At 37.6% G+C, this 17514-nt stretch overlaps 2 protein-coding genes across 2 annotated transcripts; one reads left to right on the top strand and one right to left on the bottom strand.

The window, feature by feature from the left end:
- The first annotated feature begins 349 nt into the window (after positions 1-349).
- Positions 350-5332, top strand: LOC116294719 (uncharacterized). Its single transcript, XM_031702364.2, has 4 exons — positions 350-564; positions 649-696; positions 3666-3721; positions 4707-5332. Exons 1-4 carry the CDS (start codon positions 467-469, stop codon positions 4820-4822), a joined length of 318 nt encoding a protein of 105 aa, XP_031558224.1. The 5' UTR covers positions 350-466; the 3' UTR covers positions 4823-5332.
- Positions 5333-6115: 783 nt separating this feature from the next.
- On the bottom strand, positions 6116-17406 carry LOC116294718 (syntaxin-7). The gene is made up of 12 exons (XM_031702363.2): positions 17308-17406; positions 16264-16332; positions 15266-15337; positions 14929-14989; positions 14654-14750; positions 13444-13521; positions 13091-13159; positions 12823-12869; positions 11864-11963; positions 10795-10867; positions 9945-10027; positions 6116-8584 (listed from the first exon to the last, which is right to left on the bottom strand). Exons 2-12 carry the CDS (start codon positions 16301-16303, stop codon positions 8492-8494), a joined length of 813 nt encoding a protein of 270 aa, XP_031558223.1. The 5' UTR covers positions 16304-16332; positions 17308-17406; the 3' UTR covers positions 6116-8491.
- Between the last annotated feature and the right edge of the window lie 108 nt (positions 17407-17514).

Genomic DNA, 17514 nt, shown 5'->3' with positions numbered 1-17514 from the left:
TTCCACTTCTACAATAATTTTTAAATAAAGAAAGCCATGTTTGTTTTAGTCTTTTCAAAATATGCATAAATGTTTTCTAACTTTTTCAGTTTCCTGGAATAATTTTTTTCCCTTGGATTTAATGGTTTCCGTTTTCGCTTTTAGTATATTATTGTGTGCCATTATTTACAACCTGAATGAAGCACTATTATATTGCACTGCATTGGAAATCCTATGAACCTTCACTGGAATTAACACATGAATTTTATATTCTAGAAAAATTTGAGGGCAGCCTTGAATGCTAGCAACGAGCAACAGTGAATGCATGCATGCAAACTAGTTTTTAATGTGTCGGGTATAAAGGCTCACGTGATCTGTCTGCGGACGGCGGAAGCTAATGTTATCTTTGACCTGTAACTGAGGATTCCTTCGCAAAGCGAATTTGAAATAATTGTACCCCAACTTAACTAAAACTTCTAAAATAACAATGAGTGGAGCCGCTGTTGTCGCAGTCCGAGAAGAGAAAGCGAGGTTTGGAAATATTGAGGTCACTAAAGAAACAGCTTTGGTGGCTACAGAAGAAGGGTGAGAAAAACTAATAATGATAACAAATACTTGTATTTCCGTGTTGTTATTTGATGTGGATATATTTGGTTATTGCTTTACCAGGATTGTAGCAATAGAAAGACACAGGATTGAGGAACACCAACCGATGAGGTAAAGAGACATTAATCGAAACGAAAATAAAATCAATAAACTTGGGAAAGTCAACATCATAGAGTACAAACGATAAGAACTTTGCACTAGCGTTCTTGTCTTAATTACAAGTTTATTGATAGTTGCTTGGCCGGGGTAAAAGAAGAAAACTGTTTTCCTAAATGATGGATTATTTAACAATTATTCACTGAAGGCGAAGTGAATATCGGGGAATATTTACCAAGACGCGAGGAGGGCTGAGGCAAATAATTGTTTTAGTATAAATACACAGTGATTCTTTCAAAAAAAGATAAAAATAGAAGACAAAAGACACATTTAAAATGAGGAAAAATTTTAATTGAAGTGACAAACGCGGCTTTCAATTGCAACACAGGCGAACTCACCGACTTTGCCAATCAAAACAGTTTGTTTGAGCTTATTTGATTGTTTTAAGTCCTTTTTTTAGCTTTGAATAAAGTTAGTGCAAATTTGTTAGCCTCTTTAGTCCTTTTGTACGAAAGCCGAGAAGAAACTTCAGATTTCAGAAATAACAATTTCAGAGATAATAATTTCAGAGATAATAATTTCAGAGATAATAATTTCAGAGATAATAATTTCAGAGATAATAATTTCAGAGATAATAATTTCAGAGATAATAATTTCAGAGATAATAATTTCAGAGATAATAATTTCAGAGATAATAATTTCAGAGATAAAACTTTGCTTCGTCTCCTTTAGATCGATTCGTATGCATTACGAACTCCGTTATAGTCCCTATGTTTTGGTAAGTAAAAGTCATTCAATGAATTTTGATTGTATCATATGAACTTTATTATCGGGTTGTCTGCATTTAGGCCTAAAGTATATATCAGGGTCTGAATGGGGTTAACTGAGAATTCCGCATTTTATAGCTGATATAAACTGAGATCGACGAGATAACTGATAACTGTTTATTCTTGATTCATAGATTTTTTTAAAATGTGATTGTTTTTTTATTCAAAAGCTATTTGAGGCCATTCACCATCATATTGCGTATTTTTTGTTGATGTAATAGAGTTGACCTTGATCACTTTCCACTTTTCGTCGATTTGCTGGACGCTTTGGTCAGTATGAATAGTGATAGCACCAGCAAAGGCTATGTCTATACCAATAACATTTGTCAATGACAATAGTGTGGCAGTTTTTAAATACTGGGCAAATATTGACGAATATGAATTTGACTCAGATGAAGAGACACGCGCTGAAGACGATGAGCTGACCGTTAATCCAGCTTGCGTGACCCGTTCGTACGAGCATTCCTACGAATGGATTTATGATCATGTTTGCCTATCATGCCTAGTTTAACCTTTTTTCACAGACTAAAAAGTTGTTTCACGTTTTGGGACATTTCACTGCAAAATTTCAGCATGCCAAGCGATATATCGTGAAAAAGTCTGCAAATAAATATCTCTAAAATGTCTTGCGATAGATGTCTTGCAGAAAGTCACTAAAACGAGACCAGCCAGCCAACAAGACCAACCAGCCTACAGAACAACAGTGTTACTACCATATGTAGATGGTGTATCCCAAACTTTGCGTAGATGCCTTCAAGACCATGGTATTCGCACTGTTTTCAGATCCGATCGAAACAACTCTGCTGAAACAACTAATAAGACCCAGCTCCACCCTAATACATCAATAGGATTGTAGTATTGACTTACCGGAAGTGATTGGAGACAAATTAATAAGTATCCTTTTTAAACATATTTCACATGTGAATTTGAGGTAAAAAGTACATTAAAATAGACTTCACCAGTTGTTTATTATTTATTAAACATAAGAATTAATTATTAATGTTTGACTTAACTGAGAATCGAAAAATCTAACTGATGACTGAGAAAAATGATAGAATTTAGCTGTTAACTGATACTGGGACCCCCCCCCCCCCCCATTCAGACCCTGATATATTATACTATACTCGTTTAGAGTGGATGCCAGTGGATACCCGATAATATAGCTCATATGACACAATTAAAATTCATTGAATGACTTTTACTTACCAAAACATAGGGGCTATAGCGGATTTCGTAATGCATACGAATCGATCTAAAGGAGAAGAAGCAAAGTTTTATCTCTGAAATTACTATCTCTGAAATTATTATCTCTGAAATTACTATCTCTGAAATTATTATCTCTGAAATATTACTATCTCAGATATCTTGATAAGTCCCACCTGAACTTTATATTCAAAGCGACATTTCATTTTCCGAGAAATTTATAGAATGACGCAATCTTGATAACAGTAAATTATTCACGACTTGACCTTCTGAAAAGATGAGATGCATTACGAGTTGACCGGCTCAGGTCGTGAGTACCCCGGGAGGAGGGGGAGTGGTACTACCACCCGAACTTGGGTAGGGGTAAGTCTCCAGGACCTCAAAACCCTGACCCTATCCCAGACCTAAAATTTTGATTTTACATACCCTACCCCAGACTAAAAATAAGAATTGTACACCCTTTCCCAGACTAAAGCCCAACATGTATGTTAAGCTTTAAGACTTTAAGAATGGATATGGCCATTATTGAAACCATTTCAAACAATCAGTAGTCTACATCTACATCTCGGTCATATTACCTTTTGTTGACACGCAAAAGACGGTTTAATATTCAATAGATTGCAATCAATATTTACTAACGTTTTTATTGTTTTTGTGCCAGCAGATGCGTAGCTATTCGCCAGACAGAAACGACCAAATCGTAACATATCCTAGACAAAAATGATACCCTGTCCCAGACCCAAAAGCCGAAAAACTATGACCTTATCTACTCTTGTAGAGTTTTTTTTTTGATTCTTTTTCACTCATTCCTAAAGAATTGAGGTTTTACGTTTGCCGCAAACTAGATACTTAAACTCTCTATTATTCGTTCAAGCAATGAATGTTAAATTTCTCTCAAAGTCACTCTAGAAGTGTCTAAAAGTAAACCTGACTTCAACTATTATTGAACTTCAGAGCCCTGCCTCCCCCACAACAACAACAAGCATCTTGGTATGATCCACGGGGCAAAGGTGAGTTCTGCATGATACCCGCAGACAGACAACTATTTGATATTTGGGTTTTGCACTCAGAGATTGAAACCTGGTTCTATATTGATTGTTGCGCGCTGTGTGCAGCAGCGGAAGAGTGAAATTAATTCAGTGCAAGTGAATCCATCTTTAAGAAAACAATAATGCGTTTGCATAATGGCGTCATTTTACTACCACTACCAAAATGCTTCGCGAATTTTCTTTCTTATTCCAATTTGTATTTCCTCATGAGAATATTTAACTGAACAAAAGAAAGTGTGAGTATGGTAGTGGTAGTAAATGACATTATAATGCAAGTGACCTATTCTGTCATGGAACTGTCGTCAGGTATCCTGCGAAAATTGGCTGTCGACTGTTGCATTTCTTTCTCAAATCTAACCTTCAAGTTTTATCGAACCCCGAAACAACCTGTGGGCTGATTAAAGTCAGGGCACACGGTTGACTCACAGATAGAACCCTGAAACAACTTTTGCATGGGCGGATCTAAATCAAGGCATTGCTACCTCACTGATCTAAACCCTGATATCTCTGGGCTGATCATATTGATCAGATTTTCACAGATTGAATTGGAATCAGGATTCATGATCAGGGTACACCTCTCGAATACCCCACACCCTAGACGTAGACGCGTAGCTACCTTAGAGAACTCGTCAGCACTTTGAAGGCACAGGGAAAGACTAATTAATAAACTTTCTGTTGGCCTTTTCTAAAACCCAGTTACTTAAATTTGTCTCGTAGCCACAAGTAGACGCATAACCACTTCACATACGAGTAAGGCACACATAGCCCATTCTAAAATTTCCACTTCGTTGCGAGTAGACGCGTAGCTTATTTTCACACCCCCCCCCCCCCCCCCCATCACTTTTTTTGCAGGGTGCAGGGTATTCGATAGTTACTCCGGAATCAGTTTTCCAATCATGAAACAACAACATAACAGCATAGATTCTATATATTTGTTTGCCTACAGGTTGCTGTGTAGGATTCTTGCTGATGTTGATGTGGATCGTGATTGCTGTCATTCTGCTGCCCTTTTTCATCCTTGTCTGCATTTGTTATTGTTGCTTCGGAAAAGATGATGACTGATTGGTAACAGAAGCCATCTGGTTTAAGCTAAAAATAGTGTCGCACTAGTTAATTGTAATATTGCTACAACGATAGGCGCGGAAATTACGTTTACTTAGCTTAGACTTGGCACGCTAAACCCAAGAATGGCCGAGTTGAGAAGTCGAGCTTTCGACTCCGTCGCATTTTATTTATTGGGCCGTTCTACGCACACGTCATTAGATAGGTTTGTCACGCAACATTTCTCGTGGGAAGAGAAAAATTGAATTGAATTCAAATAAAACGACGGGCTTCACATTTAGTCTCCCTCGCGCGCATCCGTTTTACGTGACGACCGACACTTAAAACGGATGCGAGGGAGACTAGCTTCACATGCGCAATATTCTGACATTCCCAGCACGTTAGTTCCGACTTTTAAACTAGGCCCGCCCACTTACAGCCTCATTAGAACGTTATACGAAATACGTACTATTACCAAAGGCAACCGAATTTAGATAAAAGCGAAAGGTAAAATAAAATTGAAAAAAAGTTGATGTTTTTTTAATTTCATCAAGGTCGACATGCATTAGATTTATAATATTTCCCCGGGGGGTGGTGGGTGTACTCCCTTTGTTCAGGTGGTAGGGGTGATCGGCGCTCCTTTTAGGGTTGAAAATATTCCCTATGTGGACCTTTTAAAGGTTCCGGCTCAAAAGTCAATTACGTAACATACCTCCGTTCCTTTTGGGGTCATTTATCCATGCTATGCCGCTGTTTACTTTACAATGATTACAATACGCTGTCCTGTCATTCGTTAAACCGGCGTTGATAGCCGGGGTTAATAGTAAATTACTGAAATAAAGCTGTACCTTTTAGGGTTTGAAATCAGGTTGGTTTTAAGAGCCTTTTTATTCATGCGTACCTTTTAGAGGGGCCATTTTAAAAATCGATCGCCGATCAAACATGGTTAAGGAGGCTTCCTACAGGTCCTTTAGTGTTCAAACGGTCGACTTCGGACGGCCGTATATATAGCTCTTTTATGCAATCACCCACGATTTTGAAATTTCACCCATTGAAGTTTATAACACGGACGTACATTTCATTGGAATCGGAGTTACCATAGCAACGAAACAGTGACGTCACTGTTTTGAATTAGCAGCAATTTTACGACGTAAACAAAGCCTTAGACACAGCTAGCATTGATATGGTGAGTTGGGTGTGGGGCCTTCCGGAGCCCCCATAGCTACCGTCGAAAAGACCAAGCAACTGGTTCCGGTCTGATTAAACTTAACGCCAGTGACCTATCCGACTGATTTTTTCACACTTGCGACTGTATTAGTAAGTCTCAATGGCTCTTTATTTCCAAGGAAATGGGTTTCAAATTCGAAGAGTATCAGGAGTAACAAGCACGAACCCTAGGGTAACCCAGCTATATATTTATTTTAAATTCATGATAACGAGCATTTGAAACATGCTATAACTAGTAGTGCTCTAGCAAGAATACCTGTATTATTACCGCATTTCAGTGAAACTATAAGGATTTGTATAAGGAACAGAGCCAATACACGATCAGCCTTGATTTCACGTTGTTTTAAATGATTGCCCTATTTCATAATGACGTCACGGTTTGTTTACATCGGCTAAAATGATAGAAATTTAGGCTCTTCTTTCGAGATGTTTAGCGTAAGATTTAGTTGTTCTAGCCTTCACCAGCTCATAAACCAAATTTCATTGTGATTTAAGATGTGTTGTTGTCATTCCATCCCCCTCCAGCGACCATGATCCCTAGCGTTAAAACAATATGTGACGTCATTATGAAATCGAGCACAAAACTAATTCAGACCTGATCACAGGCAACCCAAGCTCACTACATTCATAAGAGAATGTATGGAGATTTAGAATATGCCGTATTTTATTTGGAAAAACGTGAATTAAAGTTCGTCGACTTACCTGTTGTGTCAATTTGTTTATTTTGAACTCCTGCATCCAGTTTCAGTTAGTTTTGAAGGGTATTTAAGAAAAAAGTTCCAACACTTACGTTCCGTTAGAATGTTTTCTTAAATACCCTTCAAAACTGCATGCAAGCAGCCGTTTGTGGGGAGGGAGCGTTGCGTGACGACCGACACTAAAAACGGATGCGAGGGAGAATAAATAAAATACGGCATATTCTAAATCCCCATACATTCTCTTATAAATGTAGTGAGCTTGGGTTGCCTGTGACATCATATCTAAAACTATAAACTATATTCGGTTAATATCTCAGTAAGAGTGTAATACTCTACGTGAATGAACGTCAAAATGAGCTAGACAGAAACGAATATGTAACTGGGTGCTAATCTGCTGCTAGGGAAATGGGAAACGCATTTGACAAATGCGAGCAAAATGGAAAGTTCTATATTTGTTATTTTCGAATACACCTTTTCGGCGCTAGCCGTCACGTGGTATAAATTGTTTTAGATTGTGTTATGGTCACCAAAAAGTTCGGACATTTTGTCGAATTTTCGTACAAATGTACTGACTCTAAATGAACTATTTACTTAGTTAATGTTTAGTTCGTTCTATAAATACAAGTAAATGATCATTTTTCTAGTTTGATTGAAGCTTTTCTTACTGCTGTTAAGATAGCTAACTAAAGAAATCTACCTAAATTTTGTCTTTAAACTCAGTGAATTTGTATGGAAATCCGAGAACAATGTCCGAACTCTTTGGTGACCGTAACACAATTCTAAAATCTAAATATCAAGCTAGCGCCGTGACAGGTGAATTGGGGAAAAAGGAGCAAAAGCTTGGTTAGGTATAATGTTTATGACACCCAACCTCCAGCTGCTAACCTTACCTCAACTGGGCTTGGCTCGGTATCTTAAACGCCCAAGTTTTTCTCTACCGGGCCAAAGTTCCATGAAATTTGTACCACAATAGCCGTGAAAACAATGCACAATAGACTAGACTTGTTAACACCAGTTCCTACGCGGCAAATAAGTTCCCAACTCGTTACTGTCATAGGCTGTAGCATCATCTTAGCTAAACTATCTTTGTACAGTACCTATTTTATTTTTTAAATCTTATTTTATTATATGGATTACTGGCATTATCAATAACAAAGTTAAATTTCGTGTAGTAGTATATCCTCCTCATCCCCACCCCCCAAGTCAATTGGAGTAATCTTTTCAGTACATACATGTATCAAAAGCCCTTCCTTCGTGAAGGATTGGTCGGAAAGATGGATCACCTCCATCAGACATCGAGTCCAATCACAAAACGATTGACATGCAATAAGTAAGACTGGCAAGGTAAACAAGTCTACTGATCACGTGGTTGAAAACGATAGTAATCTTAAAGGGTCAAATCGTATCAAGTGTATTATTCTCTGCAGACTTCATCAGTGAAGGTCCCAGATCCTCCCGGACCTTTAGAACCGACACTAATGACGGCTGCCAGGGGGACTGTATAGAATGTATTGTTTCAGTAAATTTGTAATCATTGTATCATTATAGACGTCAATCATGATGACGTTTTATACCTTTACTACTAGAATCTTCTTTGGTAGCTTTTTTTTATGTTAATGTTCACTCTATCGTCTTGGTATTGCTCAAAGGAATTTTGATATAAAAATGCAAAGTGATTTTGAAAAGGATTGTGGTAGCTTCGGTATGAAAAGTCATTAGGATTGAGATCTATCGTATAGTGACCTATATTATGTTGGATGACTGATTACTTGGCAATAACATAAATGATTACTCCAATGATTGCTGCGGCGATCACCACAATAACAAGAATACAGCACATCTTTTTCCTTGCTGCTTTCTACGATTTGAAATAATAAGCATGTCAAGGTCACGTTACCATGACGAAAAGGTCAGGTTGTCACGTTACCATGACAGAAAGGCCAGGTTGTCACGTTACCATGACAAAAAGGTCAGGTTGTCACGTTAGCATCACAAAAAGGTCAGGTTGTCACGATAGCATCACAAAAAGGTCAGGTTGTCACGTTACCATGACAAAAAGGTCAGGTTGTCACGTTACCATGACAAAAAGGTCAGGTTGTCACGTTACCATGACAAAAAGGTCAGGTTGTCACGTTACCACGAAAAAAAGTTCAGGTTGTCACGTTACCATGATATTAAGGTCAGGTTTTCACGTTACCATGATAATAAGGTCAGGTTGTCACGTTACCATGACAATAACTTGGATGGTTTGATGGGTACATTAACATGACAACGAGAGTGGATGGTTACATTACCATGACAACAAGAGTGGATGGTAACGTTATCATGACAACAAGAGTAGATGGTAACGTTACCATCACAGCAAGAGTGGATGGTAACGTTATCATGACAACAAGAGTAGATGGTAACGTTACCATCACAGCAAGAGTGGATGGTAACGTTATCATGACAAAAAGGGTGGATGGTAACGTTACCATCACAGCAAGAGTGGATGGTAACGTTATCATGACAAAAAGGGTGGATGGTAACGTTACCATCACAGCAAGAGTGGATGGTAACGTTATCATGACAACAAGAGTGGATGGTAACGTTACCATCACAACAAGGTCGTATGGTTGCATTACCATGACAAAAAGGGTGGATGGTTACGTTACTATGATAACAAGGTTGGATGGTTACATTAATACATTAATTAATGTTTTCCCATTTAATGAGACACAAGTTGCATGGAGCATTGCAGCGTGTAACCTACAGCGCAATTTGAAAAATGTTGCCAGACAAGTTGCAGCAATCGAAGCAAAAAGTAGAATTCGTTTCTCTTACCGTGTAGACACTCTTGCAACTTGTGTTGCAACGCTTTTGCGAGACGAGTTGCAGAAAAAATTGCTCCGTGTAATCGCGCCTTTAAGATCACGTGTCATTCCCCAGAGTATCATTTGTCTGTTTAACGGTTGCGCACGTGAAGACGCATGAATATGGATATAACTCAAACAAAGAATCTTATTCTCAAGAGAAGGACACGTGGTCTGAAATAAGCAAACATTACGCCCAAGGTAAAGAAGTGTAAAATAATCAAAACGATGACATAACTTTTAGGACTGACTGTGGTGTAAGGTGAATGTTTTGTCAACTACTCCATCCCTGACGTCTGTCCCCTTTTCTCGTAACTAATTTCATTTCATTTCAGTCTACCATGTGTTAGGTATTAATAAAGGTACCTGGTATTTGCTGGCTTTAGATAATTGTTGATTTGCGGTTTCGACATGCACAGCAGCATTGTCTACATTTGCCTCAATACTGTCTGCAATGCAAACACAATGAGTTTCAGTTGTTGTTTGACCGAAAATTATGGGTTAGCCGCAAAGCAAAAAGCTTTACCGAAGCAGTGCATGATGGCTCAAACGAAAATATTTGCATGAATGCTCAAAGAAACACAATTAACACATTAGGTATCAGGTATCCCAAAGCCCTATCGTCCATGCAAAGCATCACAACTATGATACTACTGAACCCATTTAAGGTAATCCGGAATCCGGAATCCACGAAATTTTAGGCTTTGGAATCCGGAATCCAGCACTCTGGAAACCGGAATCCAGGCCTTGGAATCCGGAATCCAGTTTATGATGGAATCCGGAATCCAGTTTATGATGGAATCCGGAATCCACCCTTTTGGAATCCGGAATCCGCTACTTTGAAATTAAAAGTATACACTTAAATGCTATCGCCTCGACCTAGACTGAACCCATGTAGCCCCTCCCCCACTGCGTAATATCTTCACCAAGAATATATGTCATCGGATGCTGATTTAATTGATAGACGATTCTACTTATACTGGTAAGTATATCAAATATAATTTTCAGAAAAAGTATCTGAAAATTAACGATATGGAATCCGGAATCCGCAATACATAAGTTTTGGAATCCGGAATCCAGACCCTTGGAATCCGAAATCCAGCGCTTGGAATCCGGAATCCACCGTAAGTCCGGATTCCCTTACATGTGGCGATACTACACAAGCATTAGCTACAGAGATATACCAACCAAAAGGTCATTGTACCGTATATCTTACCTATGACTTCACCCTGTTCGTGGACCATGTTTCCTAGATCTCTGAAGATTTCATTCACACCAATAATATCAGCCTATTCAGAGTATTAAAACAAAGAGTTTGAACCATTGAAGGATCGCATGATCTAATCAATATAAGCCTATTATTCAGAGTATTAAAACAAAGGGTTTGAACTGAGGATTGAATGATCGTAATAACATCAGCCTATTAGTATAGGAAATTGCACGATCTCGAGTACAATTTGGAAATTAATAGACACGAGTAATGTTTTGTAAGTTCTTGTAATTGCACGAGCCTTTAGGCGAGTGCAATTAAAGAACTTTCAAAACATTACGAGTGTCTATTAATTCCAAATTGTACGAGAAGATCGTGCGATTTTTTGTTTATAGTTCACTCAACAAAATTTGCGAAGCGACGCCGTTCATCTTTGTCTATTTGGCGGCCGATTTTCGGTCCATCGCGCAACTGAAATGCATAAAAAACATTAGTTCTTACGGCCTTAAAATTTTATTCATATGTTTTTTAAATACAAAATGATAGAAAATAATTGTTTTGACATTGTTTTGGCCGTGTTGCCATAGCGACTTAATTCGGTACTCCTACGGAGTACAATTAACGCTATAATTGTACTCCTCTCGACCAATCAGAGTCGAGTAATTTTGTTGAGTGTACTATAAGTCAGAGTATTAAGACAAAGGGTTTGAACTGAGGATAGTATGATGGTATGATTTTTCTCGCAGTTTTGGACTTGAGTTCAAAATTCTGGTTGTTGCAGTAAAGAATAAAATACTACAATTACATCTATTACAGTTATTTTTGCTTATGTTGATGTGTCATTTGGAAAAAGGAAATACGTCAGAACGATGGCCATCGTACCACTGCTCACAGGTCATGCTATTCAAAAACTAATATTGTACAGTCGTGATACTTAGTTTGATAAGTGCAGGCATACTTCATTTAACAGACAAATAGTTGCCAGCACACTCTTGAAGGTTTCTTCCCATATTTACTGCTTCTATCAAGTGGACACAGGCACCACTGTTTTTGAAAGTTTTATTACGAACAATACCTCTAGCTGTCTGATGGCTCTTTCTCTTTCTTCAATTGCCTCCAGAGACACCTCTTCTTCTGACTGGATTTGTAGCCCTCCACCCCCTCCTCCGCTGGTTCTGTTGACAAACAGTCTATTTTAATGCCTACTAAAGAAATAGTCTCTTCATAGTTCCCTGCCCCATCTTGAAAGGTAGCCATGCCTTTGCATCAAAGTGAGAAGATTGGTGAGCTTGCAATGAAGATTGTCCAAGGTGTTAAAAGGAGGTTCAATTTGTGATTCACCTAGACTGCGAACAGCTCCTCTATTTCCCTTGGTCACTGTCCGTCTATCTGTCCGTGTCAATATTTTATTTTATTTTTATTCCTCCCTCCCCAACCCCCTCCCCAGGGACGGACAGTGACCAAGGGAAATAGAGGGACTGCTCGCAGTCTGTGATTCAACTGTTCCCTGACTCAGATTATCCCAGAGGTTTTTCCAGGGTTCAATCTGTGAGGTTCATCTGATACCCCTTAAACCACAATTGAGCCCCCTAAATGACAACTACGAACGCCCTAATTAAAGAATATCCAGTAAAAAATCATTTTCTCTGGTGAGTGCGTAGTCTTAAGAGGTAGAGGTCCACAGCTCAATCCTCGTGATTTGCACATCTGTTTCAACTTCTCTCTAATACCCGTAATAAGGAGCACTGATGGTCTGAGGGGGTAAAGGGTGCACCTTCTAGTGCCTAAAACACGATCCCTCGGCTCAGGAGAATTGGGCAACCCCTCCCTGCATTATCAAAGTAAAAAATTAGTTTTATCTATTTTTTTGTTTCCCTTTAATATCAGCAGTTCTAATTCCCTTAGTCCTGGATCCATCAGGGTTTGAATAAAATGCTATTGAAAATTTATATTCTCAGGAAAGATGGAGACGATATAATAATAATAATATATAAGTGTGTGGATTGTAATATTTGGACTGGTAAATCAACTGACCTATCAAAGTCAATCAAAGTAGAATTGTCTTTGTATCCTCCCATGGGCTGAAATGAACCAAAGGAATCATACTATCATAATCTTACGACATTTTGAGTTGTAAAACTAAATAAAATTAAAATATATTTATTAATCAATCAATCAAATATACTAGCCGTTCTGAGGTTGTCAATGTTGCTTCAAAGTCAGCCCCTAATGTTTCCAAGACAACTGACAAGATGAATCCGTTTGACACACCAAACTCAACTGAAAATTATAGTAGACTTACACTTGGAGAAACACCCATTGATGAAGCTCGTGCTCTTGATACGTACTCCTTCTCCTTTTCAGCAGCTACCTATATCATAATATCAAGTAGTCCTTTTAGTATTATTTGGGTCGGCTCATATTTTATGGGTAGAGGAAGCGTTGACCAGCTGTTATTTCAAGCCTTGAATACTCCATTTTACAGTTCCGTTCCAAGCCGAGGCCGGAGTTTCTGCGCATGATAAAAAGTATAGTTTTGCTATGCGCGGAAACTGCAGCCTCGACTTGCAACTATTATTCGTGGTCACTCAAACAGAACTGTAAAATGGAGTATTGATGAATGTAAGAAGACAGAATGAATAATATAACACCTACCCTCTGGGTTTTCTGGAAATTGTTCAAGGCTGATGAAAAGTTATTGGTGAGTCTGTCAACTTGCATTTTTCGTTGGCGCTAGAAAGAAAGATATCTACATCATAATGTGTGGCAACATCTAGTCTTACACTACACTGTATGCTATATACTGGCCTACCAGACAAAAGACAATCAAAGGTCTTTACTCTGGAAAACGTTCAGTTATGAACACTAAGGCTGGTCCACTAGTCTGGGGCTAGTAAATCTTCGCTCTGGGCCGAAAAAATTAGGAAAATTAGGACTCACTACAAAGGCGGATCCAGCCAAAATTTTAGGGGGGATGGCTAATTGAGTTTCTTCCATCAACACAACAGAAAATGATAAAAAGAGCATCTAATTCTTCAGTTTTGTTTTGTTTTCTGCTGAAGGGGGGCTTCAGCTCCCCTTAGCCCGCCCTGGATCCGCCCTTGCACTAGTCTATGTGCTAGTGGGTTTTTGGATTACTAATTATATGGGCTAGTACATTACTCTACTGGGCTACTGGATTTGTAGACTGATTAGCCTATTGCCGAAAATATGAAAAATAAATATGTAATGACAAGCACTGTCATTGAATATTACAAATTTCAAATTCAAAGAAAATTTGTAGACCTAGATGAAAATAACTTTGGCAGCTCTTATTAAAAAAAGTCATAATTGAGTGGGGTGATGATAGCATGTGAAATATTACCATTAAATAATATCATTTATTGCTACGAATACAGTTAGCAGAACTTCTATTAAGTGGCCACCTATTAAGCAGCTAATCTCTATTTAGAAGCCACTTCACAATTCCCCAAGGAGGATTGCTCATAATAATTATAATAATTAATCATTAACCCTTTCACAACTAGAGCGGCCAAAAGCAGCCAAACAGAAATGCAACATTTTTCTTAGAGTGGCCAAAAGCGGCCAACGGAAAGGCATTTTTGCTTTTCATTACCCATCCCCATCCATACATTTCTGTGTTGAAACATTGTGGGCTATTGCTTTTTGGATCATTAACCAATTAGATTTTATCAACTGCTTTGATGTGTGTTATAAGGTCTCAATATGTACTGAGCATATGTTTTTCATTTTGATATTGAGAACTAAAAAACACCCTAATTATGTTCCAGGAAGAGCCGGTGTTGGACCCTTTTAGCCTGTAGTAGTAAAAGGATTAATAAGGGCTCTACTGTTTTTCTATTACTTTTTCTGTGGGTGTATCTCCTTCCAGGAGTACCAGCTGCTTCAGATATGAACCAGTCTCTTTTGCCAGCTGCTGTGTTTCTTTTTCTGTCTTCTGACTTTAATTATAAAAAATAGTTTAATAACAAGAAACAGAGCAGTAAAATAGGGAGTCTAATGACATATCCACCATAAATCAAATTAATGTGTTTGCAAAACAAAAACATAAAAATGACTGGAAATGCAGATACAATCTGAAATGATAACAGAGGTACCAACAAAGAAAGGCAAACTTACAGCTGCTTGGGTACATCGCCTGCAGTGCCAACTCTGTCAACCAATCTCTGGATTGTTGAAACTGTAAATAAGCAAATATTAATAATAATATTATAATATAATATTAATAATAATATTATAATATTAATATAACTGTAAATATTAACATTTTATTATTCAAAGCAATATATAATATTCATAAATAAATAAATAAATGAATGAATGAATGAATGAATGAATGAATGAATGAATAGACGGATGAATGGATGGATGGATGGATGGACTGATGGACTGATGGACTGATGGACTGATGGACAGACGGACAGATAGATAGATAGATAAATAAATAATATTTTACCATTGCTGTTGATTCGTTGGACATTATTACTGACACATTTGCACAGTCTCTGATATTCTGTATCTCCTCCACCTGACATCCAATAGTGGAAAAAATAAGTTAAAATTTGATATTAAATTATTCATATAGTATGGTCAAGACCCTTAGAAGTTTTATATGATCACATGATGGCAGCCATGTTGGATGGCAGGAGCAATACGATTATTTCAAATGGCAAAGAATTAATTTTATCAAAGTAAAGGAATTTTATTTTTCTGCCCACAACCATGTTCCTTCAATTAAGATATAGTTAGGTAAGAAGATTCTCATTTACTTACAAATATCCTCCTAAATTTTAATTATATCATTGCAGACCCACTCCTTCCTCAAGTTGTAAGTATTATATTTCATGACGCTTATAGGCCTGTTCCATATGATGCTCTACTCATATGCTGAACCTAATTAATGAACCAAGTACTGCGAAATAGTACTGTATGAATCAGCTGTCCCTAGTGTCGCATAATACGGCAAGCCCTGTCGAACTTAATATGCTTGCCATATCAAGTTGAAACTGCTTTAATTTAGTTTGACATATAAGTTCACCCGTCTAAATCAGTAGTCACTCCAAAACGATTCAGAGTTGAATCTAGTTGTATTAGGTTCTGCACATGAGTGGAGTGGCATATGAAATAGGCATTACCCTCTAAAAAATCATTTTCAAATTTCAAATAAAATAATCCCTCCCCTACTATAACCCTATCACATAACCCTAACAATAAGTGATTCCGCCCTGACAAATCTCCCTCTCTCAAGGTTAATTACATGTTAGTAGCCTGGACCCTCTCCTCCCTATCCAATCCACCCCACCCCTCCCCTAAAATAATTTGCAGACAAAACAAAAAAAAAATTAATTCTTGTAAAAAGTGGTTTGGGGGGGGGGGGGGGGGAGCTAAAGCCACCTAGCCCTTTTGTCTCTGCCATCTCTGCTGTGAACATAGCCTTGACTCATTAACCCATACCTTTGGAGGAACCTCTGTTATTATACTCTCCAAATGACATGATCTTTCTTCTATCTTTAAATTCTTAATCTGTGGAAGAGAGTTATTGTGTTACGAGAGATAATAAAAATATTCAACATCTGCTGTGAAAACAGTCCATTGTGTGCCTACATTCTAAATCACCAGGGCCCAGTTGTACGAAGGGTAACTAGCTCTATCCTAAGGATAAATTATATCCAGTGGATAAATTTATTGGATAACAGCATCGACTTATCCACTGGATAAGGATTTATCCATCAGGTGGCACTAATCATCCTTCATATAACAGGGTCCTGGTTATTTTACAAAAAAAAAAAATGTGTAAAACAATACAATATTTTTGAAACATAAATTAGCGAAAGATTATCCTGTCTTATAATGAAATTTGAATTGCAAAAAGGGAATGTTACTGGCTGATCAATTAGAAGTAAAGTATGTGAAATGAAAAGTCTTCTGAATGTCACAATATATGCAAACATTCAGAAAGTAGTGATTCAAGGTGTAGGTATGAGCTTCAGCTATATTTAGATTGTGGCATTAACAAAGCAGAACCACTTATTGCGTATTCTATCTAAAACATAGGTCTACATCAATGTCAATTTTGTTAATCAGGTGTTAATTTTATCAAACAAATATGGAATTTTCTTTAATTCTTGGTTCTGGGGCTCATAACGTGAGCTATAATGAACCTTCTAGTAATCTGAATAAAGTTTCTTGCTTGTGAAGTTTGACAATAAAACATAAGCCTGGCAGTCAGTGTAGTCAGTAATAAACGTAACAATAAAGTATTTTTAGTCAGCTGAAACCCTTTCTGAAAGCAAAGGCATGACTTTCTCTATACACGACTAAATATTAGTTTCCCAAGAAATTTGACGACAAAAATAATATTGAAGTTCTTTCCTCTCTCCACTCCAACGCGCAACGTCGAACACATAGCACTTTCTTTTTCAATAAATATGCTAAAATCCTGAGAAAAATACACTGAAATATCCTTGAATCACTAAAGATAATGGTGACATAGCTTACCTTTTTAAATTCTTTAGTAAAGGTATATTAAAAGTACAATTTCGACTCGAAACTATTTAGCCATGCATGTACCAAGAACCACTTGGTGGCGCTTTCGAGTTCAGCGGTCATCCAAACATTACGTCATTCAAGTTTTCAATCGATTAATCTCCGTTGTAAGTCATTAGTACATCGGAAAGACTTCGGAGGGCATTTTCTAGACTTGTG

The sequence above is a fragment of the Actinia tenebrosa genome, unplaced genomic scaffold (genome assembly GCF_029948245.1).
Source record: "Actinia tenebrosa isolate PJP-AT-01 unplaced genomic scaffold, QUT_ActTen_1.0 PGA_scaffold1__47_contigs__length_23844297, whole genome shotgun sequence".
NCBI classification, from domain to species: Eukaryota; Metazoa; Cnidaria; class Anthozoa; order Actiniaria; family Actiniidae; genus Actinia; species Actinia tenebrosa.
The sequence above is the reverse complement of the archived record's forward strand: the minus strand, read 5'-3'. Positions and strand labels throughout refer to the sequence as shown.

Excerpts from the sequence above, each read along its gene's own strand:
- LOC116294719 (XM_031702364.2), top strand. The coding sequence starts at position 467 with ATGAGTGGAGCCGCTGTTGTCGCAGTCCGAGAAGAGAAAGCGAGGTTT. Across the intron at positions 697-3,665 it reads GAGGAACACCAACCGATGAG|AGCCCTGCCTCCCCCACAAC; the intron begins GTAAAGAGACAT and ends ATTGAACTTCAG. Across the intron at positions 3,722-4,706 it reads GTATGATCCACGGGGCAAAG|GTTGCTGTGTAGGATTCTTG; the intron begins GTGAGTTCTGCA and ends GTTTGCCTACAG.
- LOC116294718 (XM_031702363.2), bottom strand. The coding sequence starts at position 16,303 with ATGTCATTTGGAGAGTATAATAACAGAGGTTCCTCCAAAG. Across the intron at positions 15,338-16,263 it reads TAACAGAGGTTCCTCCAAAG|GTGGAGGAGATACAGAATAT; the intron begins GTATGGGTTAAT and ends ATTGGATGTCAG. Across the intron at positions 14,990-15,265 it reads CCAACGAATCAACAGCAATG|TTTCAACAATCCAGAGATTG; the intron begins GTAAAATATTAT and ends GCTTATTTACAG.